The sequence below is a fragment of the Anastrepha obliqua genome, chromosome 4 (genome assembly GCF_027943255.1).
Source record: "Anastrepha obliqua isolate idAnaObli1 chromosome 4, idAnaObli1_1.0, whole genome shotgun sequence".
NCBI lineage: Eukaryota > Metazoa > Arthropoda > Insecta > Diptera > Tephritidae > Anastrepha > Anastrepha obliqua.
In genome coordinates this window covers 18,876,921-18,903,611 of record NC_072895.1, presented here as the reverse complement: position 1 = coordinate 18,903,611, position 26,691 = coordinate 18,876,921, and the positions used below count along the sequence as shown (strand labels likewise).

General features: G+C 35.5%; 1 protein-coding gene across 1 annotated transcript in view; it reads left to right on the top strand.

The window, feature by feature from the left end:
• Nucleotides 1-26,691, top strand: part of LOC129243525 (zwei Ig domain protein zig-8) — a 197,039-nt gene that overhangs the window by 79,552 nt on the left and 90,796 nt on the right. The window contains exons 3-4 of the mRNA XM_054880597.1: nucleotides 3,322-3,399; nucleotides 7,414-7,546. Of these exons, the coding sequence (XP_054736572.1) occupies nucleotides 3,322-3,399; nucleotides 7,414-7,546 (211 nt within the window). The remainder of the gene's footprint in view (nucleotides 1-3,321; nucleotides 3,400-7,413; nucleotides 7,547-26,691) is intronic.

Genomic DNA, 26,691 nt, shown 5'->3' with positions numbered 1-26,691 from the left:
TGTCAGCACATCGCTGTATGTATAGAGCTAGCAATAAAAGTGTTCTTAAAAAAAAAAAATTATAATTTTTAAGTCACTTAAGAATTGCGCTAGTTTTTGACAATTCGTTGTGCATATTTCATGGAGTTATTGTGATTTTTCTTCGTTATAAAGCGGATTTTCCAAAGTTATTAAACAAAAAAATTAACAAAAGAAATTTAACTCGAAAAAAAATTCGAAAATTTTAAAAATACTGAAGTGCACTATTGTGTGAGCTCTAGTGTATGTATGTACATATATACAGATATGTTTTCATTTTTTCATTTTCACTGTTTTTTTCTCTTTTTCTTCTTTTTACTTTATTTACTCATTTCCTTTATCTTGACACTCGAAGGGTCGGCAATTCGACTCTTTTCTTCGTGGTTGTGCGTACAGCCGCCGCTAGTAAAGTTGTTTTCTTTTTTAACGCCAACTGCCGGCAGTTTTGTTTTTACACAGTGCTGAGAGTACCCACCCTTATCTTAGCTTTTGTTGTGTCATTATTTGTCAGTGAAGCGAACATCTTTTCAGCGTTATAGTGAACCCCGTCCAATTGCGCCCAAGCAGTCAGGAACTTTTTAGCAGCACCAAAAAGCAAAAAAAAAAAATCAAAAAAAAGGAAAAATAAACAAAACTCAAAAAGCAAAACAAGAAAAAAAAAACAAAAACGAGTTGTGAAAGTCACTATGTCGCACAGCGGCCAACTTAAAGCCTTTTCGTTTTTTTTTTGTTGTCAACGGCTTTGACACTTAAACTGTCGAAATGCAGAGGCAACTTTTTATTGAAAGTTTAAACGCATTTATAACGTTATAATTGTATTTAATGCATGTAGACAACTTTGTTTTGGCAAACCCTAGATTTTATGGTCTTTTAGGGTTGTTTATATTTCGTAGTGATGAGTAAACTTTGAAGAGTGACTCTTGAAAATTAGGTTTGCTAAGATTTGTAGGCATTGTCACTTGCTTTTGTTTCGCATGAAAATGACCTTTGGCGTTAATGTTTGGCCGTAGTGATTTGTGTCGCTGTCGTTGGTTTTGGTATTGTGTTCATGACCTCAATACTGATGAGGTAATTAATGCCGCTTTGTTTATTTCAACCAAAGATTAGTAAAAATGTCAAATGCTTCTCTGGTGATGAACGGCTGAGCTGAGTAAAGTTTTGCATTTTGATAATATCGCTTTGATGTCAATTTGCACATTTTTGTTAAAATAAAAAGGGTTTTAGCTTATGTTTTTCGCTTTAATAGTAGGGGTCAACTGAGGGTAAGGCTGTTGGAAAATATCAAAAATTTGTGTGGGATGAACCTTGCGTAGTTGATTATTAGCCCTTGATGATTTTGAGCCACAGTACAACGCTCCGGAGAGCAAGCCGTTGGAAATATTATAAGTATTAGGCTGGGGAATAAGTTCGTAGCGGTTTGAACGAAGACTTTTATTTAAATGAAAACAATAATTATAATACATCAATAAGTTAATCAATTCTAAATATATTATCAATTATATATTACAACCTCCTTCCACCTCTCGACCAATTCGTTGATGCCGTTTCGCCATAAATCGCCTAGTCTGGTGTCAAAGAAGTTGTTGAGCCAGTTTTTAAGGACCTCTTTGTTATCGAAAGTAACGCTCTTCATATGATTTGACAGGGAGCGGAAAGATGGCGATCGTTTGGTGCAAAGTTCGCAGAAGGACCTCTCATTCAAGCTCTTGGAGTGCGGCTTTGACGACTTGCGCAACATGGGGCCTGCCGTTGTCATGAAGGAGGATGGTTTGACCACGTCGATCAGCTCTTTGCAGTCGAATAGTCTCATTCACATGGTGCAGCTGGGCAATGTAGAGCTCCTTGATGACCATGGCATTCTTTTCGAGCATTCCCCAGTGCACTCTGCCCTCCAAGCCCCACCAAATATATAAAGGGTGGTTAAATTTCAAGGGCTGATGTTGAATGTGAAGCACACCTCAATGTAAACGACTCTGTTGGACTTCTTTCTTTGGGGGTTATTTGAAAGAAAAGGTGTACGCCGATAAGCCAGCAACAATTCAAGAGCTAAAGGATGAGATAATTCGTCACATTAATGGCATAGAACCTCAATTATGCCTCAGCGTCATCGAAAATTTGGACCATCGGATGGAGGTGTGCTGCCGAGGCCGCGGCGGCTATTTGGCCGATATTTTGTTCCATGCGTAATTGACCTATACAAAAAATATCATAATAAAGAGAAATAATAATAATTTCTTAAGTAAATTGTATTTGATTCAGAATCAACACCGGCCCTTGAAATTTAGCCAACCTTTATATTGATCTTCTTTGGACGAGGATTCGACCAACCACTTGGTGGGTCTCCTAGAGCCACCCACTCCTTTCTTTGCCTCATATTGATGCACAGGCACTACTTACCACCTCCCGTAATGATTCAATACAAGTATCGCTGTTTACGATCACGTGGTGCTCGATGGCGGGCGAGATGCTGAGAAACAATTTCTTTGTTTTTTTCGTTGAGTTCGTGAGGCATCCAACCACTTAATTTTTTGGTAAATTCCATTGATTGAAGGTGAGTGAGAATCATTTTATGATCGCAGTTAGTTTTTTCCACCAATTCACAACTGTTTTGGCAACTTTTCTCCTTCAAAAATGATTTGAGACGATCTTCATAGAATTCAGAAGGCCTTCCGCTGTGGGACGTATTATCGACGTCAAAGTCGCTATTTTTAAACTTTGCAAACCATTTTAGTGTTGCTGGCTCACCTAGACTTTTTTTCCATATGCGTCGCAAATGTCGCGGGCTGCTCCGGCAGCCTTTTGACTCGATGAAAAGCAGAGAAGAGCATGTATCGAAAATGTTAGTTTTTGCCTCCTGGATATTCCATTTCTAAGCCTCAAAACTAATGATAAATTAAAGAACTCAAAAATAGATTTAACACAGTTTTGTAGAGCGGAAAGAGTTCTATCGAATGAATACTTACCCTTTGCTAAACAGCAAACAAATCGTTGCAAAATGAAAGAAGTGAAAATTTTTCAAAAATTGTATTTCCCGCCTTGAGGGTAAATCGTTGAAATATAATATTTCAGTAGAGCATTTCTACGTAAGCAAGAATGGATTTATGTGCCAGTAAAGAACGTTTATGTATTGTATTTATGAATTTCAAATATAAAGATAAATTTTTCGATTTAGGAATGATTTGTTGAAATGAAATATATGTAATTGAATATAATTAATAAAACTAGCAGCTGGCCCTGTAGATCTGAAGAAAACCTTAAATCATCACTCTTAATGAAATGTGTATTTTTTTTATTTTCTTCCAGGTGTCCTGGATAAGAAAACGTGATTTACATATACTTACGGCTGGATCGACTACCTACACATCGGATCAGCGATTTCAAGTGAGTTTCTCAGACATTTTTAATTCAAAGTTATTTTCATTAGAATTATTAAACGCAAGCTTTTCAAAAGTTTATTTGCGCTACCTTAACTCATAAAGGATTTATTATTATTAGGATTATTACCATGAGACTCAATAACTTCATAACGTTTTAGTATCATAGTAATTTGTAAGTATCTTCTGAGATTCAAGTTTAATATTTAAAGCTTATAACGAAAATGAGATTCATATAAAAAAAATCGAAGATCGAATTCAGATTTGGTATTTTGGTTTTCATGTATATTTTAAAGGTACTATGTTTTGGCTCCTTGTAATAGATGTTCTCTTAATCCTCATGCGGTCTTCGTGGATTTTTTTTGTGTTTTTTTGGTCGGGCAAGTGCAGCACTCAGACATAATTAAATCCATTGCACTGCTCTCGGATTCCCTTTTTAAATTTCTTTTAATCTACTCGACCTCCGAAGAAATCTGAGTGTGGTGCCAAGGAGCCAAGATAGTTGCTTCTTAACACATCAGTGCCAAAGACCTCAAGCCCGATTCGTGCGAAGGCGGGGCAGACGCACAGAAAGTTGTCCGCCGTCTCATCCTCCTCTCCACATGTGGGGCAAAGTGCACTGTCTGAGATGCCCAACTTTTTCATGTGATTTGCCCATATAAATTTACCCGTCATCAGTCCAACCAGCCTCCTATAGTCCCTTATGCTTAGTGACAGGAAAAAATGCGATAGTCGGTCGGACATGACAGTTAACATCAGTTTTGTCCATCTGTAGCCTCTCACATCCTGCCAAGCTTGCTTGCGGGTTAGAGTAACCCGTTTGCTAACCGTGGCTTTGATGGCTGCAAAAGTGAGTGGCAGAACGGGCTCCGGACTAAACAATTTGGGTTCACAGCTCCTTCTGGCTAATAGTCAGAGATCTCGTTACCCGCGATACCCACGTGTTCCGAGAGCTATGTTAACATCAAAATATTATGCCTTCCGACATAGTTCAGCCTGAATTTTCCGGACTCGACTACCCTTGAAGTGGTTGGGGGGCTGTCTAAAGTCATGAGCTCAGCTTGGCTGTCGCTGCAGACACATATAAATCTGCCTCTCCATCTGTTTTCCACAATAAAGTTATCGTTTCTGAAACGGCATACACCACCGTTTGAAACACAGATGCATGCATTCCAAGAACAAATTACAGTTTTTTACCGCTGGATTCCAATGCCGTACAGGAGCCATAGGATGAAATCACCAAATCAAATCACTCATTTTAGAATTTAAAACACCATAATTAATTAGTTTTATATCTGTAATATGCCCAATGGTCAACACCTTGACCTACATAAAAGATCTTTTGTATTCTACTACAGTAGTTAATACTAGTCCTTGGCACAACTACCTTAAATGTATTATATCAGGAGCATTCTTGATTTCATTCTGATCCATTTGATATCAGTGATAATGCCCAATCTTGTCTTTGCCAAGGCAATACAGTTGCTCAAGAAATCCTCTGTAGTTTCATCCTCCTCTAGGCGGAGGCTACACTCTGTCTCATTGCCACTTTGAATTTTTGAGAGATAATAATTTAAGCAATAGTGACCTGTTCGAAAACCAACTAACATATTTTACCTACACATCCTTACATCCTATGGTTGCGCGAGTGCACAATGAACCAGTTTCTTATGAACTCCATTTGGCTCGCTGATATTCTTATGTGACTTGCCAATGGGTAATTCTCTAAGTATTCTCTCAATTATGCAGGGTAACATTTGGCTTCTGCCCAGTTGACACCACAGTATGGCTCTGGACCATGAAAATCTGCTGCCGACTCCACCTTAGCGACTTCATCAGCTCTTTCATTACCTTTTGTTCCAGAGTGACCCGAAACCCAGCAAAGTACAATTTAATTTGTTGCACTAAATTGGTTTCGATTGTGAAGGCATTCGTACATGAGTTTCGATTCCAAAGAATGTGAAGCTAGTGCTTTTGATGCAGCTTGGCTGTCCGAGTGTATAGCTATGTTGCTCCTCATTTGATATATTCTCGCACAGTTTGAAATTGCTTGAATTTCAGCCTGAAATGCTAGGCTATTTGCCCATAGTTTGGAGATTTTCGTGTTCGGACCATAGGTTTCAGCACCAACTTCAGTATTTGTTTTCGAACCGTCTGTGAATCATTGGAGACTTCGGGTACTGACACAAAGTTCTCAGTTATGATACTTGTATATCCAAAGTCAAAATGATATTACTCAAGTAAAATTTGTATATTTTATGCATTTCTGGCTGCACATTTTTGAAGGAAAATATGCAATGGGGATAGTCCTACTATCGCTTCTCTAGCAGCAGTGTGTCACCTTTTCAGGGCACCAATTATTACCAAGTAGGCTTGTCATTCAAGCCATTAGATTTCCACACTTGTAGCTGTGTTTACCGGTCACTGGACGATCGGCACACACGCAGAAAAGCTTGGGTTACCAGTTAACCTTCATTGCAGAAGCTGTGGGGACCCTTCAGAGAAGGAGACTCTAGGCTATTTCCTCTTTAAATGTCCGGGTTTGGCAGCTAGACGACTAAGGTCAATGGGCGCTCCTTTCTTCAAAGGTCTGGGGCAGTGCACCAACCTAAATCCCATCAATCTCCTCCATTATTTTAGTAGCTCTGGCTGGCTGTAGATATCCGCCTGTTGAAGGTCTCATAGTGGTATCAAAACGGTGGTTTAGTGCTATTTGAGGAGTACCACATGGGCGCTTCAACCATTTCACCTACCTAGGCTTATTTTTTCAAACTGCCAGGTGATTTTCGGCAACCAAAAAGGGGAGGCATAGGTGATGATCGGTATATTCATCAATGTATAAATCCAATGAATCATTTTATAGTTTAAAAACCATATTCTGCCATAAAGGTTTCGTTAGGCCCACATGGCTCTAGTAGTTTTTCTTTTACACCTCTTCGAGGTCAGAGTTCCAATTTAGACGTTTATCTAAGATAACCCCTAGATATTTTATTTCGTTGGAGTAGCTTAAAGAAGGAACTATTCCACAATTGTAGTGTCAAGGTTCAACTTTAATTTGCTTGTAAAAGGAACAATTATTGTCTTGTTAGAATTAATTGATAATCCTTTAGCACGACACCTGTCCGATATGAGGATCAGCGCTTGCTTCCTGATCTTCGAAATTGCACCTCCAAATTTGCCTGACACAATGACCATAAGATCGTCAGCATATCCATAAAGACAACAGAAGTGGTGACTTTCTTGTGGACGGTCTTGCATTGCCTTGACTGAGACAGTTTCAGCCCTAAAATTTAGCCAATTATTCTACAACCAAGCAGCGCTTTCAACACCTCCAAAATCGCGTAAGTGGTTATCGCGCCAATGAAGAAGAAGAAGAATAAGTTGCATATCCCTTTTTTAGAAGTGCTAAAATCGATTGTATTTGCTTTACTTCGGATTCTCAGTTTTATAATAACCGCAAGCCAACATTTACATCAAAATGAAAAACCTTAGACCGAATAACATCGCACTATTGCCACAGTTGAATCTTCGAAACAAATCCACAAGACCATAGGAGAGGAGGAAAAAGATGGAGAGATGACATAAAAGAAGACAAATGGCCATATCTGTTGTCAAAAAAAAACTGAAGATCGAGTGACGTGGCGGCGAACTATAGCGCAAGCAATAGTTCCTCCCGAACTGTGACGCTATGATGAATGAAAATGAGAATTTGTGGTTGTATAGGAAATTTCTCAACCATTTGTCTAACTGTCACTAGGAATAGAACTTGTTCCAAGTGCATCTATGTACAAGACTCCATAGGTTTTTTTTGTTTTCTATTTTGGTTTCTTGCGATGGCGGGGGCGCAATAGATCTTCCAGTTGCCTGTGAAAATCCCCTTATAATAAAATTCACATCTTTGCATGCGTGTTTTCAATCTAAGTAGAATACAGAAATATTATTTAGCAGCTATTTGAGCAATGAAATATCTTTCAATCTTTTTTAATCTACTCATTTCACACCACTTTTATCTTTCGCTTAGGTCATACGTCCTGAAAACTCGGGTAACTGGACACTACAAATAAAATATCCACAACCACGCGATTCTGGCATCTATGAATGCCAAATTAATACCGAACCAAAGATGTCGCTTTCATACACATTTAATGTCATTGGTAAGTTGAATATGAAGAATAAATATTTTTTACATATCCACATTTTCAATTATTTGCCGAGTACACATCGCCCCAGCCACCCCTTGGACACCTTTTTTAAAACCTTTAGTTGCGCACCCGCGTCAGGCCAGACCCCTATGTATTTTCAGGCATTTATATGGGAATATGAGGCAAATGCACCACATTTTTATGTATATATTTGTAATATCTTACGTTTTTCGTTGGCTTTGACGTGCATTGAGCTACCCACAGCAGCAAAAATAATCACTGAATCGCTTCGTTTGACTTGTGAAAAAACAATTTTTTTGTTTTATTTCTTATTTTGACTCATTTCGAAGAAGGTTGGAGAAAAACAATTGATTAGAATGAAAATTATGATAAAATATGCAATGGTATTTATTTCTGGATTTGGTGGAAGTCAAGCAAAATATAAGTGTGTATAAGTATGACGAGTATCCATCTACTATATCATTTGCGTTTATATTGTTTAAGGCGTCATTTATACTGTTGAAGACGTCTTCTATGTCTACGGAAGCAACCAAGGTAGACTCTCTGTCTGCTACAATTTTTTCCACCAATCCGACGAGGAAGTGTAAAGCAACTTCTGTGAATTTTCCCTTAGTATAGGCGAGTATATATTCATCCACTATTCTGTCTAGAATCTTGAGGAGAAAAGACGTAAGACTAATAGGTACTTATTGTATAAAAAAATTCTAAAAAAATTATACACGTTCTTTTTCATTGGTAATTCTAACCTTTACTTCTGTGCCCGTCTCAATATTGATGAAAGGTATCTTCTTGACAATCTCCGAAGGTGAACGCAAGTCGATGATGCGCTTGCGGATTCTCATCATCGATCCATGTTTTGGGACCTTCATCACAGTGGGTTTTTCGTGTTGTGATGCGTAGAGTTTTGGTTTTCATGCTGGACTCTTGACGCGCAGATTCTGGTTTTTGGCACTGTATATCAAATACCGGCGACCGCCGTAGCCGAATGGATTGGTGCGTGATTACCATTCGAATTTCTCAGAGAGAACATCGGTTCGAATCTCGGTGAAACACCAAAATTAAGAAAAACATTTTTTTAATAGCGGTCGCCCCTCGGCAGGCAATGGAAAACCTCCGAGTGTATTTCTGCCATGAAAAAGCCGTTCGGAGTCGGCTTGAAACTGTAGGGTGTACGCGCCCGACACACGTTCTCCAAAGAACGTAACATTCCTGGAACTAAAATTGATACGGATGGATCTACTTGCCTTTGCTATGAAGGAGACTTTTGTCATAATTACTAGTTACTAACTTTTCAATAAATTGGCTTATTTCATCCCTTTGTTCTCCTAGACAAAATGGAAACTTTCGGTCATCCTTTATCTCAATCAAGTCAATTGTTGAGGAACGATGTGTTTTTGGATCCTTTCTCTTCCTTTCTTAAGGGGTTACATGAGCGCCAAAAATGCGCTCAAAGAAAGGCCGTTTTTACAAGGGATAACAGTAGAAATAAATATAAAAACACTTTATGAATTCTTTACTAGTACTTAAACTTTACATAAAATTTTTTTTAAATTTTTCTTTACTGAAATACGCATATAAAAAGTCACGGGATCCAAAGTACAATGAAAAAAGTTGCTCCACAGTCTGCATCACTTCTCCTTAAAATGTTGATGGATCTGTAAGCAGTAAAAAAATTCGTATAAAATAAAGTTGAAGTTAGAGTCTGTCTAGCCGGATTTTTGTCATAAATTTACGTCATAAATGTCACCTTTTATTCTGTTTATAAAATTTTTTAATAATCTTTCGAATATTAAACAAAAAAAAACAACCGCATCAAAAAATATTAAAAACTGTATGAATAATCATCCCGACCGTGCCGGAAAAAGTAGTTTCGAGAAAAACGAGTTTAAACTTTCAAGAGCCTCAAACGAAGAACAGCTACCTGTGCGCATCAACCTTTCGTCGGGCAGTTACATTTTCTATCATAACTTTTTATCTGTGGGGAATTTTACAATCCACTTCCACAGAAATATGTCTAAAACTATAGAGACTAATAAACGGCTATAGGTGTTTCGTGAAGGTTTTTTTATGCTGAAAACGAATATGACCTTGAAAATGCTCCAGCACGTCAGGATTTTTGCAATTTGAGGTTAAATAGTCAAAAAATGCAGATTTTGGCCATTTTTTTAATTTTTTTTTGAGCAAGGTAAAGTTTTTTTTTAAATTTTCCACAACGGCATCGCAAAGTACTACTCTTTAGCTTTAAGGTCCTTTTTTAAAAATATTTTTGCAATTAATATAAAAAAAGGTATACTATTTTGAATTCGCTCTTTACAGGGGGTTAGAGAGTTAGAAAGGTTGAATTTGCATATCTAAAAGTCTCCAATTCTGTAAAAAAGCGAGATTCCGCAGGCCTGTGTAATCTGTAAAAAAAAACCGATTTTTTGAAGATTCTGGACAAACAGGTATGTAACCCCTTAAGTACAAGAGGTAATATTGCCGGAGTACTTGGAAAAAATTTGCGCCCGTTCGCAATTTCTTTACATTCCTAAGGTGTTGGAGTTGCTTAACTTCGACTTTAAAGTAACTATGCCTGCCGTGCAGCTGCATTTTAAATAAACCTTAAGAGAATTGTCAGAACATTATATTTTGTATGGCTCTTATGACTGCTTAACTTTACTGTTCCCCGTGTTACTCTTAACTCATGGTAGTTTGAAAAAAAAAACTATTTTTTTTCAGTATTTTTTTAGAGTAAGCTATAGCCTGGTTGGGAATAAGCCATGCATAGACGTTTTGATCCCTAGCGATACCAGATGGAGACCGACCTCTATGAATACTGAAAGTAGACATCATGTAGCATGTCAGCGCTTTTGGCGAATCTAAGCAGAGCTGGGAGATCCGCTTTTGAGACGTCCTCCAGACCCTCAAACAGTGGGGCTCCCAGGCATTTTAAACGGGTTTTTAATAATGCCGAACAAACGCACAGAAGGTGTTCTAAAGTTTCCTCAACATCCTCTCTGCATTTCCTGCATTTGTCCGTGTTAGCAATACCTATCTTGTACGCATGTGCAGCCAATAGATTATGACCTGTCAGCATACCTATAATAGTTCTGCTGTCCCTTCGCGAGAGCGTAAGTACGAATTGAGTCAGTTTTTTGTCGTTAGTTCAACACATAACTTTTGCTGTTTTGCATGTGGTTAAATTAGTCCACCTAGCTTCCACTAGTTTTTTTATGTAGTCGTCCATTTCGTCGTATATTGTATTTAGCGGTTTTTGTATGTCGTTCTCTTGTTCAAATGGTAGTCTAATAGCACTTTTTGCTATCTCATCTACTACTACTATATGAAGAGTAATTAAAGGATGATGTAGATCTTTGACAGCAATTATTTATGGTATCTAAATTTTTTTGAAATTTTTGTATGCATTGCTAATTTTTGCTTGTTCTTTTACTTATCGGTGGCTCCCTTTTATCTCTATTCGTAACAAATTTGATTTAAAAGTATAATCTTCCCAACGACATTTTCCTGATTGTCTACGTAGCTGCAATACGACTTTTTGCCAATTTGGTTACTGGGTATCCACACACGCTTATACTTACACAGGTACAACTCGATTGTGTTGGCTTTATGGTGACAAACATGCACGTGGATGCGCTCATTGAGATTTATATCACACGAAATGTGCGAAAGATTTGTTATGCTTGCGGGATGTAATTTACGCGCGCAAAGCGAAGAATTTTCATTTTTTACAAACAATACGCGGAAAAGTTTGGAGTAAAAGATAAAAGTGAGAATTTATTATTGCCACAGAAATTTCACTAATTTTGCATTCAAAAGCTACCAGCAACAGCGAGGAACCATTCCAATTTTAATAAACTCTCAACTTCAAATGCAGATTCTTTACTAATACATTTTTTTCTTTATTCATCTGCTGGCTATAGTTTTATACACTTTCAGCGCTCGAAAGTCACTGCATACAGTGTAGTCCTCGTTTTTTTTCTTGTACCAGTCGTATGCGTGCAACTTAATTTACTGCAATGCCATCGGACGCCACTTGCGGCCTGTCAATCACAAACGCACACCAAGCTTGGGTGTATGTGTGGTTACATGCATGTGTGCACTCCTAACAACCTCTAGAGCTCTGGAGCTCAGTATAAACGTTTCGATTAAATTATGCAACACCATTTAGTCGCTCCTATAAGTATGCTACGAATTTAATTCTGCGTATTTCAATCTCCCAATGCTTGCAGTCATTTGTTGAAAGTATACTTTCTCTTCGCATTTCGCTCGCTAACAAATGCCATGTCATGCAGAAATCAACGAGTGTAATAATCTAAAAAAAATAGAAATTAAAAAAATTAGTATAATTCGAACGTTTCAGAATACGTTAAAGCTCGTTGTCAAATTCAAAACTTGCACACTGCAGCTGTAGCTGAGTGCTCCCACTTAAACCCACTGCTTATGACTGGAAGTCTGTTCAGAGTATCATAATTTTTCTATAACTATTGGGAAGTATTACGAAAAAAACAGAAATGCTTTGCGCTCAGCAGAAAGTCTTGCAGCAAAAATTTGTTAAGGGGGTATTCTATTCTAGAGGCCTTAATTTTAGATATGTTTAAAACTAAAATAAAAAAAAATTAAAAACATTTTTACTATCCATTTTTTTATGGTTTTTTTTTTAATATTGGAAAATTATAAAAAAAAAATTAATAGAAAAAAAAATAAAAAAATCGTGGAATTACAGGCCGGCGGAGTGGGGGCTATATAAAAAACGGTGCTCCATGGTTGACATGATTCCAATCCTTGTAGTGATATAAAACAAGCAAATTAAAAAAATTCTTGACTAGTAAGGATATCGCTATAGAGTTACGCCAAATCAAAGAAAAAAAAATTTACAAAATGGCGTCAACTTGAAAAAAAAAAAAATTTTTTTTACCCTCTTATTTTACGTTTTAAATTTTTTTAAAACTTCTTCAAACTTCAATTTTTCAAAATCCGAGACAGGTGCGATAGACAGATGTATAATAAAAAATTCTTATCAAATTTCAAAGCGATCGGTCAAGTAGAACTTGAGATATCATGACGACCATCTCAAAAAAAAGTAGTTTTGAGAAAATCGCGTTCGAAGTTTGAGCAACAATTCCAATAGAATAACTTAGGTCACTCTTGGTTTTATTACAAGAACCAGCAAGGACTTCACAAATCCCAACACCTTACTGAGCCTCTTTTCCTCCTTAGTCCTTCCAATTCTGGAATATGGCACAGTAATCTGGTGTCCTTTTACTGACTCTGCAATCAAACGCGTTGAACGAGTACAAGTTAAACTCTGCAGAAGCCTGGATTACCGATACAGTCGCCAAGGAGCATACAGATCAACACTTGAGATCTATGACCAGTTCCACATCAATAATTTGCAAGCACGTCGGCAGGTAGCTAATATTCTTTTTCAAAGTTCTGAATGGCCTGATCGATGCCCCAGATATCAATAGTTGCTTTGAATTCGCACCTGTTGAACTTTCACTGAGACGCAATCGCCTGCTAAAAACCACAAGGACAACTAAAAACTATGTTTTTAACGGTCCACATAACCGTCAACTCTCTGCACAACGAGGTGCACTTTTACAGCGGATCACTCAATACCTTCGTACCAGATATTAAATAACGTCTATTACCATACCCCTAGGTCAAACAACATTTCGAAATTTTTTTTTTTTTTTTGAATCAATTAATTGTTACAAATACCCAATTAATTATTTTAAACCTTTCCCTTCAAAATTCATTTTTTCTCTTTTCATTAATTGCTACCAAGTTGTATATTGCCGATTGGCGTTTGTGTATTAAATAAATAAATAGATATTTACTACTCAATCACTCTGGGTTAATCGGCGATATATTTCCAGGTATATATTATAGAAGTATAAAGTATATGGTATATATATGTATAAAATAAATAAAGGTTGTGTGGGATACAAACGAATTTCTAGACCAGAATACCCGCTTAATTAAGGAATCTTTTACGTCCTTTTTATTTTGCCTTTATTTATATTTTTTTATTTTATTTGTTAAAAAACTAACAATGTTATTTTCCCTTTTAAAATTTTAAAAATCAAATATTTATTTACATATATGAAAAATTAAATCACTGAAATTGTTCTATTCAAAAATAAAATACACTCACGCATTTTGTTACTTTTATACCGGGTTTATATCTAGCGGTGCCACGAACCTTATCAAAATCATACATAGAGGCTGTGGCAATAATAGCAGCACTAAGTATTGCAACGTTTAGACTACGTACATATTTATATTTTATTAAGTTTTTAATTTTATAACTTTTTTTTTGTTTTTTTTTTGTATAAAGCGACAGAATCAAACTTGAAAGTTTCAAGCTATGCAGTAAATTTAAAAAATTCTACAAATTTTCATCACAATTTCTAACTTTTCAAGCCGAACTTTGAGAAATATTTGGTACATAAAGTTTCACAGTCTGTTCACTTTTAGTATAATTGTAATATTGTACAAGTTTCAAGAGCTTGAAAATTTATTCTTGTTAGCTTCTTAGCCTTGAAATCCAACGTAGAATCTCTCTGGCCAACAAGTGCTACTTTGGACTAAGTAGGTAGGCAATTGACGAACAAAACTAACACTCTACAAGACTCTCATCATGTCCGTCCTAACGTATGGCGCAGAAGCTTGGACGATGACAACATCCGATGAAGGGACGCTTGGAGTGTTCGAGAGAAAGATTCTGCGTAAGATTTTTGGACCTTTGCACGTTGGCAACGGCAAATATCGCAGACGATGGAACGATGAGCTGTATGAGCTTTACGACGACATAGACATAGCGCAGCGAATAAAGATCCAGCGGCTACGTTGGCTGAGTCATGTCGTCCGAATGGATACAAACGCTCCGGCTTTGAAAGTATTCGATGCGGTACCAGCTGGTGGTAGCAGAGGAAGAGGGCGGCTTCCTCTGCGTTGGAAAGATCAGGTGGAGAAGGACTTAGCTTCACTTGGTGTGTCCAAATCATAATATTTATAATTGTCAAAAATAGACGCGATTTTAGAGCAATCTGAAACTTGAGTTGTTTTTATGTCAGAATTCAATAGGCTATAAAATTTCATGCTCGCAATTTTTTTTTAAATTCTAAGCGAAAATGTGCGAGATTTTAATCCAAAGTCGTTGAATTAAAAGAAACGGTGGGAATTTCAAGAATGGAGTTTTCATTTGGAATATTTTTAGAATTTCTACATTTGAGGATGCGCGGATGCCCACAGATGTATTCCATAGATCGAGATTGGTAAATAGTAAAAACTTGCTCTTAAGTGGATCTTGAGATTTTGAGTTAAACAACCAGCGTAGGTTTCAGCGCTTCATTGGCTGACCTTTTGCGTAAAGATATGAGTAGCCTCATTAGACAGTGGAATATCAGCGTTACTGAATTTAAGGAGTTAGGGGTAGTCAGAATTAAAAAAAAATTGAATTTTTGTTTTGCATATTAAATATAAGCTAAATAAAAAAAATATAAGCTACTCGGGCGCCCCGGATATCGATAACTAAACTTTAACTAAATGGGCTTTTCTCAAAACTATGTTTTTTGAGCTGGCGATCCCTGTAACTGAAAAACCGCTTTTATACTGCTTTTGAAAAACATAAAAAACTCGTGCTCGCTTTTAAATTTAGATTTTTTTTAAACAATTAATTGTCGGTTTTTTTCTCGAAAATCTGAAAAATATTATTTCCGGAGGCCGCCATATTTTGAAAAAAAAAATAAAAGCTTCGATTAGGCACAAGATTACCTACATATTAATAACACTAATTTCTCTTGTCGGATTGATTTAAAATGAATATCCAAGCACTTGTGATGATCACCGCAAGGGACTTCTGGAGAAACGTGCTCCGCACAAACAGCGATAACTTTTACAATTATTCAGTTTTTTTGGAAATTTTGCTAAGGTCAAGTCGAAACATTATGTATTAATGCTATGTTTTTATTTTTGTAAAATAAAGCAATTGACTAACAAAAATTTGACAGGAGGGCAGGTTCCACGTTTGAGAGAGAAAGTACTAAACGTAGACTTTGTTGCGTTTGGCTTAATTCGCCAATCTTGAAGCCATTGAAATATCTTATTAGGCGAATTTTTCGAGTTTGACTGAGGCCAATTGCGGAAGTGTGTCTGTTGCGAGAATCGTCGTATCGTCTTCAAATGTGTTAACAATTGCTTCTTCGGACACTGGTTAGTCATGTGTGTAAAGCAGATATGGAATGGGAACCATTACACTGCCTTGAGGAACAACAGCTGAGCTTTCACAGCGTTCGGACTGTTCTTTTTCTTGCCTAACAAAGAAATATCGATTTTTGCGATATCATTCAATGCAAATAAAATTTAAAATTAAATTTACATAGTAAGCCATAGGCGATTGAATACTTGAGATATATTGAGGCAAGCAGCAGAGTAGTACTTTTTGTGTTCAAATGCAATGTGAATGCAATTTATAAGGCTGTGAATTTGCTCGATTGTGCTGTGATTTTTCTACAGCCGAATTGCTGATTTGGAAATCATTTTTCCATTACTGGCATCAATCTTTTGAGAACGAGAGTTGCCACTATTTTGGAGTAGATACGCAGCAAACTGATCCGGTGATATGATTCGGTTTTGTTAGCACTTTTCTCTGGTTTAGGAATCATTTTCGCTTGGGCAACATTCCATGGGGAGCAATAAAACCTGTTGAAGGAACAGCATTATAAATGTAAGTCATGAAAGAGATTTCTTCTTCTGGGAGCCACTTAAACATTTCTCAAATGATGATGTCGCAACCGGTTGATTTTTTAAGCTTGAGTTTTTTGATCGCTTATTTAATTTCAACTTTTGAGAAATTTTTAATAAATCACTGTTCTGTTTGTGCAGTATTGGGAGAAGATTCAGTGTTGTGCGGTGTAAGCACACTTTTTATTATATATATACCCGTACATAAATTGATACAAATTTATTTGCATGTAAATAACGAGTAAAAATTTTCACGGAAACTAGTAATCTAAGATTACTTAGTTTTACAATTTATGCCAAATATTGTTCTAGATATTCGATTGACACACAAATTAATCCTTTGCAAGGTCATTCTTCGGCAGCCTAAGGCCAAATCCATTTGCATGCTGTCAAGCGTACAAAACTGAAATTTATGAATGTAAGAAATATTTGGATTTTACATTCAAATTCATAGAAGTAAAATTTATTTGTGAATAAAATATGGCTTCGTATCTTTAATTACCAATTTAACTACAAATTCACTATTGCAGTATTTAATTTGCCAGAAGATTTTCTACAGATTTTCAACAGAATTTCTGAGTTTAAATCTCACACAAATCTTTGCTGAATTACTTGTATGCGGAATGTGAATTTCATGTTTACCACTGCACTGCTCTTTATTGAACTTCTAAGCTTACCTGGCGTACAGTTCTTTAATTTCCGCAGCAATGGCAAAATACTTATTACATACATATTTCAGGCAAATACTAAATTTCATATTCATCATACGCCCCACCTAACTTTAACCTTAGAGTATTAATCCATTGCATAGAATGGTAATCTGAAAAGTTCGTAGAATTTTTGGCTTTGCTTTGGTAATTGTGGTGAATTCTGTAAAAATTTTTAAACTAATCAGCTTACAAACACTAAAATGAATAAACTAACCATAAATCAAGATAGATATTTCATAAGATTGTGACACAAATACAAGCAACTTTTTTGCTTCATTTACTTGTGGTAGCTGACTGTCAAAAATTATTTAAAAATTCTAGAATTGACGAAGATGAAGTATGAAGTATTGATGATAGAAGTATAAAGAGTATTAAAAAAATCCATTTTTTTTTTTGGAAAGGTCAATAATAATATAAAAAATATACAAATCAGCAGATGAGCGATTCCATGTCAAGTGATTCAAATATTCTGGGCATGGTCATGCATTTTTCACAAAGTTGGTATAATTGCATTGTAAATGCACATATAATGGAAAATAAACTCAAACAATTCAATTTAATGAAGTTTGATGAATTTTAATAATTTCGCTACGAAACTTTTTAAAGTCAAATTTCTTCTTTTTTTACAATTTTATAATTTTTTTTCTGATAAAATATACAAAAAAAATTATTAAAAATCTTGTGCTTTGATTTCTAAATCTGACGTTGCGTGTTTTTCACAAATTACAAAAAGGAAGTCTTTTCCAAAACTGCTGAACAAAAAAAAACTTACTAAAAAATTTCCAAGCATGTTGAACAGAGAAAACAAATTTTTATTCAAATTAAACAAAAAAATATTTTCCAAACATTTTGAAATTTTTCGAAAAATGTTGAACAGAAAAAAAAATTTTCGTTCAAATTAAAATAAAAATAAAATTTCCAAAAATGTTCAACAACAAAAAAATATTTATATAAAATAAAACAGAAATTTTTTCCTAAAAATTTTCCGAAAATGTAAAACGGCAAAAACATTTTTCCTTATTAATAAACAATATCTTAAAAATTTTGAAAAATAAAAATTTCTTAAAAATTTTGAAATAAAAATTTCTTAAAAATTAAAATTTTGAAAAAAAAAAGTGTTTCCTAACACAAAAAAAGCCAAATGTTTTGCCCGAAATATTGAACAGAAAAAAAAATTATCGTTCAAATTAAAAAAACCAAAATTTTCAAAAAATTCTGAAATTTTTTCCTAAAAATGTTCCAAATATTTGAAATTTTTTTCCTAAAAATTTTCCAAAAATGTTGAAAAAACAACAAACGTGCAGATTAAGAAAAAAATTATCTTCAATTTTTAAAATTTTCTTGTTTCTTCTAAAAATTTTGTAAAAATGTTGAAAAGAAAAAAAATTCTTTCAAATTAAAAAAAAATTTGCAAAGTTTTTCTAAAAGCTTTCCAAAAATGTTGATCAGAACTTATTTTAAAATTTTTAGAAAACTTTTTTATCCTAAAAAGTTTCCAAAAATTTTGAACAGAAAAAAAATTTTTTTTTAATTTGTTTTTTTTTCTAAATTGCTTAGGAGTTTTGTTTTGCCCCTCCAAATTTTCCAAAAATGTTCAACGGAAAAAAAACCTTTCAAATTAAAAAAGAAAATTTCAAATTTTTTTCTAAAAATTTTCCAAACATGTTGAACGGAAAAAAAAATTGTTTACGAATTAAAAAAAAAATTCAAAATCTTTAAGAATTTTTTTTCTTTTCTCGTAAACTTTTTCCTAAACTGTTGAACAGAAAAAAACTTTTTTTGCTTAAAAACAAAAAAGAATTTATTTTCCAAAAATTTTGAAATTTTTCCAAAAATGTTGACCGAAAAAAAAAATTTCGTTCAAATTAAACATTTTTTTTCAAAATTTTTACAAAATGTTTTTTGTATTTATTTTTTCTGTTCAACATTTTAAGAGCTTTTTTTTTTGTTCAACTTTCTTCCCAAAATTTTTATTAATATTTTTTATTTGTGAAAAACATCAAAATCGAAGTGCATCCTTTTTCATGTTTGCTTTGTCTGCTTTTTATTTTCTATCCCACTGGCTGGAGCTTGCCATGCAGCGAACAAATCACAATTATTTTAACTCTTGCCGAACCATTTAGCTGGACGAAGCTCGGGTCCAAGTGTTGCGCGTCAAGGCGTGGTAAACAGATCAGAATAATAAAGGGTTTTTCAATAAGGGCGGGTAGATGTTGAAATGGAATAAAACAAGCTGTGTGAGTTATTGACAAAATTATTTTTTTATTTGAAAGGCGCATATATGCCATTAAGTGTGGAATATGACATCATTTAAATGCCCGCCTCGGCTTCTTACGGTGGAACGGTAACTTTTTGAGGATGCATTATCACCTGGTGAACCTCGTGTGGATTGGTGTCGTCCCATATACGGCAATTTTGTTTGTTAACACAGCGATGATGATTTGGCATAAACAACTGAATAATAAACAGAAGATTTTACAGATGTCACCAAAACAAAATGGCTGCCTCAGGGCGCCAAAATCGACCCGCGACAATTGAAAAACCTTTTATAAACTACTTTGTAACAGGAACTATGAGACTCATGACTAACTCTGGTGGTGTACAGATAGAAACTAACATTCAATCACGACCCAGGCTCGTGATGTTTATGTTTGATCCGACTATATGTACACGACCTCGGCTCGTGATATATACGTTTGGAGTTTGAGATGAGGTAAGATGTTGGAGCAATATTTAAAACTTTCGCACACGAAGTATAGTGGCATTCACTAATGTTAGGGAACAGGCGATTACACACACACCAACTTTATGAGTTATTCAACTCACGTTGAAGAGTGGATGAATTTTATGGACATTAAATTTCATAACAAGTTTTCAGATTATCCTCTTATAGACGAAAATTACACTTGGAAAAATAAGTGAAAATAACGTTAATGAAGTGGACAAATAGTATCAGGCCTAGGACACTAACTTGTGGAACATCAGGCGAACCAACAAATGAATAAGAGTCGAACGACGCAGTCACTATTATTATGTTATATGTACACTAGTGTTGAAAATAATAGCTGGACGACGAATTACCAAGATTTAGACGTTATTTTGGAATTCAATTATTTTCTTCATTTTTTATAAAATATTGTGCATTCGACAATAAATATTATGTAAATAGAGGTTTTAAACTTTTTACAAAATTCCCAAAAATTTAATAAATTTCAAAAAAAAAATTACATCTAAATTTTAAACTTTTTATTCAAATTTTTTTGAAAAATTTCGGCTATGCAGTTTTGTAGCCCAGTAAAGACTAGTATAATATGGGGCAAGCTTTAAGATACCCTAAATGCTCGTTCATTTTCGAAGACCTTTCTAGCTGAGTTGTTGAGCATGTATGTACTTCCTCATCAAATATTTTCGTGAGAGGCGCATAACTTTACGTTTCTTACAGGCATAAGTTAATTTATAAGAATAATTTAAAAAAATATGTATGTGAATATTGTATTAGACAGCAGGTCAGTCGTATGCAGAGTAAATCGCTTGGAGCAGATTTGATTAGACAAAATCTGCTTGCAGCATTTAGATTCGATTAAATTACTGGCGAATTGCATTAAATCACAAGCGGGTTGGCTGAGGCAAATGCCTCGTTTGTTAGCTCTAATTGTCGAATTACCCAAAAGCAAGCACAGAATCACTAAACGTTAATTCGTGTCACATAAATTCTTGCTTGCTCTAAAGGGCACTTCACAAAAACACACAGACAGCAGCGCACTATGACCGATATTTTATGCATGTTTTGGTGCGTGTGTGTATGTATGTATGCAGGCGCATATCTGATGGCCAGTGAAAATGCTTGAATTTAAGTAATTAGTTTTTGCTTCACGCCATCAGTTATTTTTATAACCCATAAATTCTGAAAAATAAAATAATTGAATGCATGCGCACGTACACACACACACAGGCACACATATGGAAGCGATGGCAATACAAAGCTATGCATTTAAGGAAATCTTACAAATCCGATATGAAAATTTTTGTAAATGAAAACTGTGCGCTGCCAAAAGACTGAATATGTATGTATAAAGCAAAAATACAATTATGCGTAGTTGGTAGTGAATCTAAAGGGTGGTTAAGTTTCAAGTTATTGTCATTTCTTTTTACTACGGTAATACTGGTATGGCTCAATTACGTATAAAGCAAAATATCCGCCAACCGGCCGCCGCGGTCTCGGTGGCGCACCTCCAAAGACCACCCAATGCAAATAGTTCCTTATTTAAAGGGTGGTTAAGTTTCAAGGGCCGGTGGTGATTTTAAATAAAATACAATTTTTTTAAGAAATCATTGTCATTTCTCTTTATTGAGATAATATTGGTGTGGCTCAATTATGCATAGAATAAAATATCGGCCAAATGTTTGGTGACACACCTCCATCCGATGGTCCATCGATGACGCTGAGGCATAATTGAGGTTCTATGCCGTTAATGTGCCGAATTATGTCATCCTTTAGCTCTTGAATTGTTGCTGGCTTATCGACGTACATCTTTTCTTTCAAATAACTCCAAAGAAAGAAGTCCAATAGTGTCTTTGACATTTAGGTGTGGTTCACATTCGACATCGACCCTTGAAATTTAACCACCCTAAAAACTTTACTTAATTCACAAGAAGTCTCATTCTGCAAAGAAATGGTGAAATACAACTACGCCATATTCATTCGCTTTGCAACTGTGTACACTTCTTAAAAGTTTATCTGCTATTTCTCATCACTTTGAATAAAATATTTGCAAACAAATGTGTCGTTTGCATATTTTTCTTTCCAACTGTTGATAAGTAAATGCAATTGATTGTTGTTGTCGTGTTACGGTGCTAAGTTCAACACTTCTAGATGTATTTATACGAATAGCAAAGCTGCTATAATACCAATCTGAATTTAGCTTTCTGTGTGTGTACTGCATACCAACACATGCATACATAAGCACATAGAAACACTTGCACATGATGAAGTAATTACGTTTGTATGTATATTCCGCTTTTTGTCCGTATAAAATGTAAAAGTGGTACATTTCTTCCTTTCCTTCTAGCAGAGTTCGCCCATAACCATAAGGGCTGGCCGATGTTGAAATGAAATGAAACAAGCTGGTAGTTTAGGTATTAACGAAATAATTTTCTTTTTTAATTTTGAATGGCTATTTACGTTTTCTTATTCTTGTTTTTGTTTTTTATTTGCAAGTTCAATTTCCGAACGCAAGCGTTCGTACAAAAGGGTATATAAATATATATACCTTGGGTTAGGGAATAAATTCTGGATCCAACCGACCATCTAATTATAAAAAGTGAAGGTTTTGTAAAAATGTCTTCGGCAGTGCGAAAAGATCCAACGAAAGTCGATCGAAAAGCTCTTGATTTAAACCCCGAAGGAAGCCGGAAGTGGGTCGACCTAAGTTTACATGGAGAAGATCGCTACAAAAAAGAAGTCCATGAGTGCGAGAAATCGTAAAACGCACTAAAATTGCCAGCCAAAAACAGGGCCAGTTGGAAATGCTTTATTAAGGCTCTATGTTTTAATGCGAGATAAAAGATATGATGAAGAATATGATTAAAAAGGTTACTATAATTATGTAGAGGGCAAAGGTAATCATATCGTAGGGCGTGCAAAAGAATGGCTAAAGCTTTAAGCATTGCGTGGTAATTGAGCCAAAAGCACTATTTTCTACCCTTCTATGTGGCTGCCCTTTAATTTCGATGGAAATTACAACAAGTTTCCTTTAAATATATGTAATGCATACATAGATGCTCCTACGAATATCTGTAAATGTACATCTGTGAGCAGCGACCGCTGTAGTCGAAGGGATTTGTGCGTCACTACCACTCGGAAGTGCCCAGGCTCAAATCTCCTTAAATGAAACGTCAAAATGATATAAAAATGTTCTTTCTAAGTGTGTGGTAGTAGTGTGTATTCACTACTGTGGGCAAAAAGTAAGGTGAATTTATTTGTCAAACTTCGCGGGATTAAAATTTCGCTCTAGTCATTTTTTTCATGTGAATGTCATTATCAGTAATATATTTACGCTTGGGTTTACCAAATGACCAAGAGTGCATTTTTGGATTTTTACAATGTCTGATTTGATTGAGCAAAGAAGTGCCATCAAATTTTGTTTGCGGAATGGAATTTCGGCTGCGGAAACGTTTAGCATGTTGCAGAAGGCATTTGGTGATTCGACCATGTCGCAGAAAAATGTTTATAAGTGGTACAAAGACTTCAAAGAGGGTCGAGAACGTGTTGATGACTTGGAGCGCTCCGAACGACCATCGACGTCAACAGATGACCAACACGTCAATAAAGTGAAGGAGTTAGTGCTCAAAAATCGTCGGTTGACTGTTACTGACCTTACTGATATGATCGGAATATCAGAAGGATCTGTGAAAACCATTTTGAAAGACCATTTGGGCCTACGAAAAGTCAAATCTCGTTTGGTACCGAAAACTCTCAATTTCTTCGAAAAAAGTCGTCGCGTTGATGTGTGTGAAACAATGCTCTCAGACTATCACGACAAGCTCAACTGAGACTTGGATTTATGCTTACGACCCTGAAACAACCGACCAATCAAGCGAATATCGTGCTAAAGGCGAGGCCAGACCGAAAAGAGCACGTCAAAGTCGTTCAAAAATAAAGGTCATGATGACAGTTTTTTTCGATTTTCGTGGTGTGGTGCACTATGAATTCCTTCCACCTGGCCAAACTGTGAATAAGGAATATTTTTTTAGCGTTACGCTTCGTTTGCGTGAAGCAATTCGTCTAAAAAGACCAGAATTATGGGCCAACAACTCTTGGTTTTTGCATCACGATAATGCACCGTCTCACACTGCACTCGTTCTTCGTGACCATTTCGCCAAAAATTCCACCCATATCGTTCCGCAACCACCGTATTCACCTGATTTGGCTCCGTCTGAGTTCTGGCTATTCCCAAAACTCAAGAGACCACTCCGGGGAACGCGTTTCGAGTCGATTGAGGAGAAAAAAGCTGAATCGAAGAAGGTGCTGATGGCTATACCGGAAATGGACTATTTGGCATGCTTCGGGGATTGGAAAAATCGTTGGCATAAGTGTATTTCATCGAGAGGGGATTATTTTGAAGGGGATGAAATTTATTTACAAGAATAAATAAAGATTTTTCATTTTACAACCAAATTCACTTTACTTTTTGCCCACAGTTATGCCATGAAAAAGCTTCTCATAAAAAATATCTGTCATTCCTAGTCGGGTTTAAGCTGCAGATTTTGTATATGGAAGAAAATCCCCAACATAGTTGAAAAAAATTGTCATAAATCGATGCAATTTTGGAGCCAGTCGAAAATGCTATTTTTACTTTACTATATAGTAACATATCAGAACTCAATGGGTTATAAAGCTCAATACGTGAAATTTTTCTAAGAATTCTGATTCAAAGTGTGACATTCTGGAGTTTCGATTTATGTAAACGGCTAGAAACTTTAATTAATATACTTTTTGTAGGAGAAAGAATTATATTTTGGTACAAAAATTATTCAAATTAAGTTGGAAACAAATAAATTGACAAAATTTGGTAATACATCTTTATAAGTGTTTTGTATATAATTTATTGTATTTTTTCCACTTTTTTAGTTATAAATTTTAAATTTGTACAGAAGCGTACGAAGTTCAAATTAATATTCTTAGTCAATCCAGAACTAGTGCAATAAATGCAAAATAGTGTGAATGCTGCCAAAACCGAAGCCGAGAACAGTAATTTATTTTATATCTGTAGTAAGTCAAAGATTTAAAAACAATGAATTTCCTATATACGAGTCTGTATACTTTATTTGTTTGCAACTTCGCTATAACGAAATTAAAATTATACGAAAACACATACAATAACACATAACACACACATGTACATACTTACATTGTGTGATAGGCAATACACGCATATTTCCCATTGGCTTTTAAAATATCTATGCTAAGTTGTCTGAGTGTGAACTTTTTTTTTGTGCACTACTTGACCTACACATAAATTGCTTGTACGTATCGGTTACGCAAGTGTGTGCGTATATGATTTATGTGCACTCAGTTCATATTATTCTTGATTTATTATATGAAAATGGTTACAAGTAATCCTATTATTTTTCATTTCATTCATTTGCTGCAAACTTGAATTTTTTTATCCAGCAGCTCCTTGGTTTTATTTATTCATTTTGAATTTAGTGGTTTTATTGTTTTTAGCTCAACATTTTTGAAGCAATTTAAGGCAACACTTGCCTAATGTTATCATATTTCATATCAAACGATTTTTGCTTTCGCAGACGACAGGGCGTATGAGTGACAAAATTCATTGAACAAATTTATTGTCATTTTATCTCAAAATATATGAAAATAAATCAGCAGAATTCTTAACAAATGTGTTGAGCACTGTGAGCACTCATTCATTTATATAATATATAAGTTTAAATATAGCTGACTTTTTACTGCCACTTCTGAGCAAAAAGTCCATGCAGGCATAGTTAAAAAATGGATTATGAGCCTCTTTACATTTCATTTTATTTACCAATTTCCAAATAATCTTTTTCTTTTTTGCTATATTACATTTTTTGGAAGAAAATATATGAATGCGGTTTTGGTCACTTTGTTGTGTGTGTTTTGGTGATGTAGAAAAAAATGCAGGTACCAACCTTTTAAGGCGAGCTCATTTCGGTCAGAAATGCACTCGGATAGATCCCAAAAAGTAATAATCACACTCAAACCCGATTGGAAGTGATTAGATTTTGGTATTAAAGTACGCAAACTAAAATTAGTTATCTTTTCCCTCTCTACCACTCCAACGCCGGAGCTGGAAATGATACTCAACATGCCACCTATTGATCTTATGGCGGAAAATCTGGCAGCGAAATCCGCGAGGAGGCTAATGGCTGCTGGAGTATTCACCTGTAGAACCTTCGAACACTGCTCAATAGGAAAATGGAGTTCAGGTTGCACAGACCACATGATTCTGCACTTTAATTGGGAGAGAAGGTTTCGTACTACAATTGAAGAGGAAGGATGGCACAAAGGCATGAAGCCTGGCCATTGGACTTTTCATCCAGACGGCTTTCACAGACGGCTCTAAAACTTTAGAAGCAGTGGGAGTGGGTATTTACTGCTTAAAACTAAGGATAAGGCAGTCTATCAAGCTGCCAGACTCAACAATTAATATATACGTGGGCAGTCAAGCAGCAATAAAAGCAATAAGCTCATATTGAACAAGAGAACGGCATACCAAAACCGCTAAACACAATATACAACGAAATGGACGACTACATGAAAAAACTAGTGGAAGATAGGTGGACTAATCTGACCACATGCAAAACAGTAAAAGTTATGTGTAGAACTAACGACTAAAAACTGACTCAATTCTTACTTACGCTCTCGCGAAAGGACTGCAGAGCTATCATAGGTATGCTAACAGGTCATAATCTATTGGCTGCACATGCTCACAAAATAGGAAGTGCTAACACGGACAAATGCAGGAAATGCAGAGAGGATGTTGAAGAAACTTTACAACACCTTCTGTGGGTCTGTCCCGCAGTATCAAAAAACGCGTTTAAAAGGCCTGGGAGCCACATTGTTTGAGGGTCTGGAGGACGTCTCAAAAGCGAATCTCCCAGCACTGCTTAGATTCGCCAAAAGCGGTGACATCC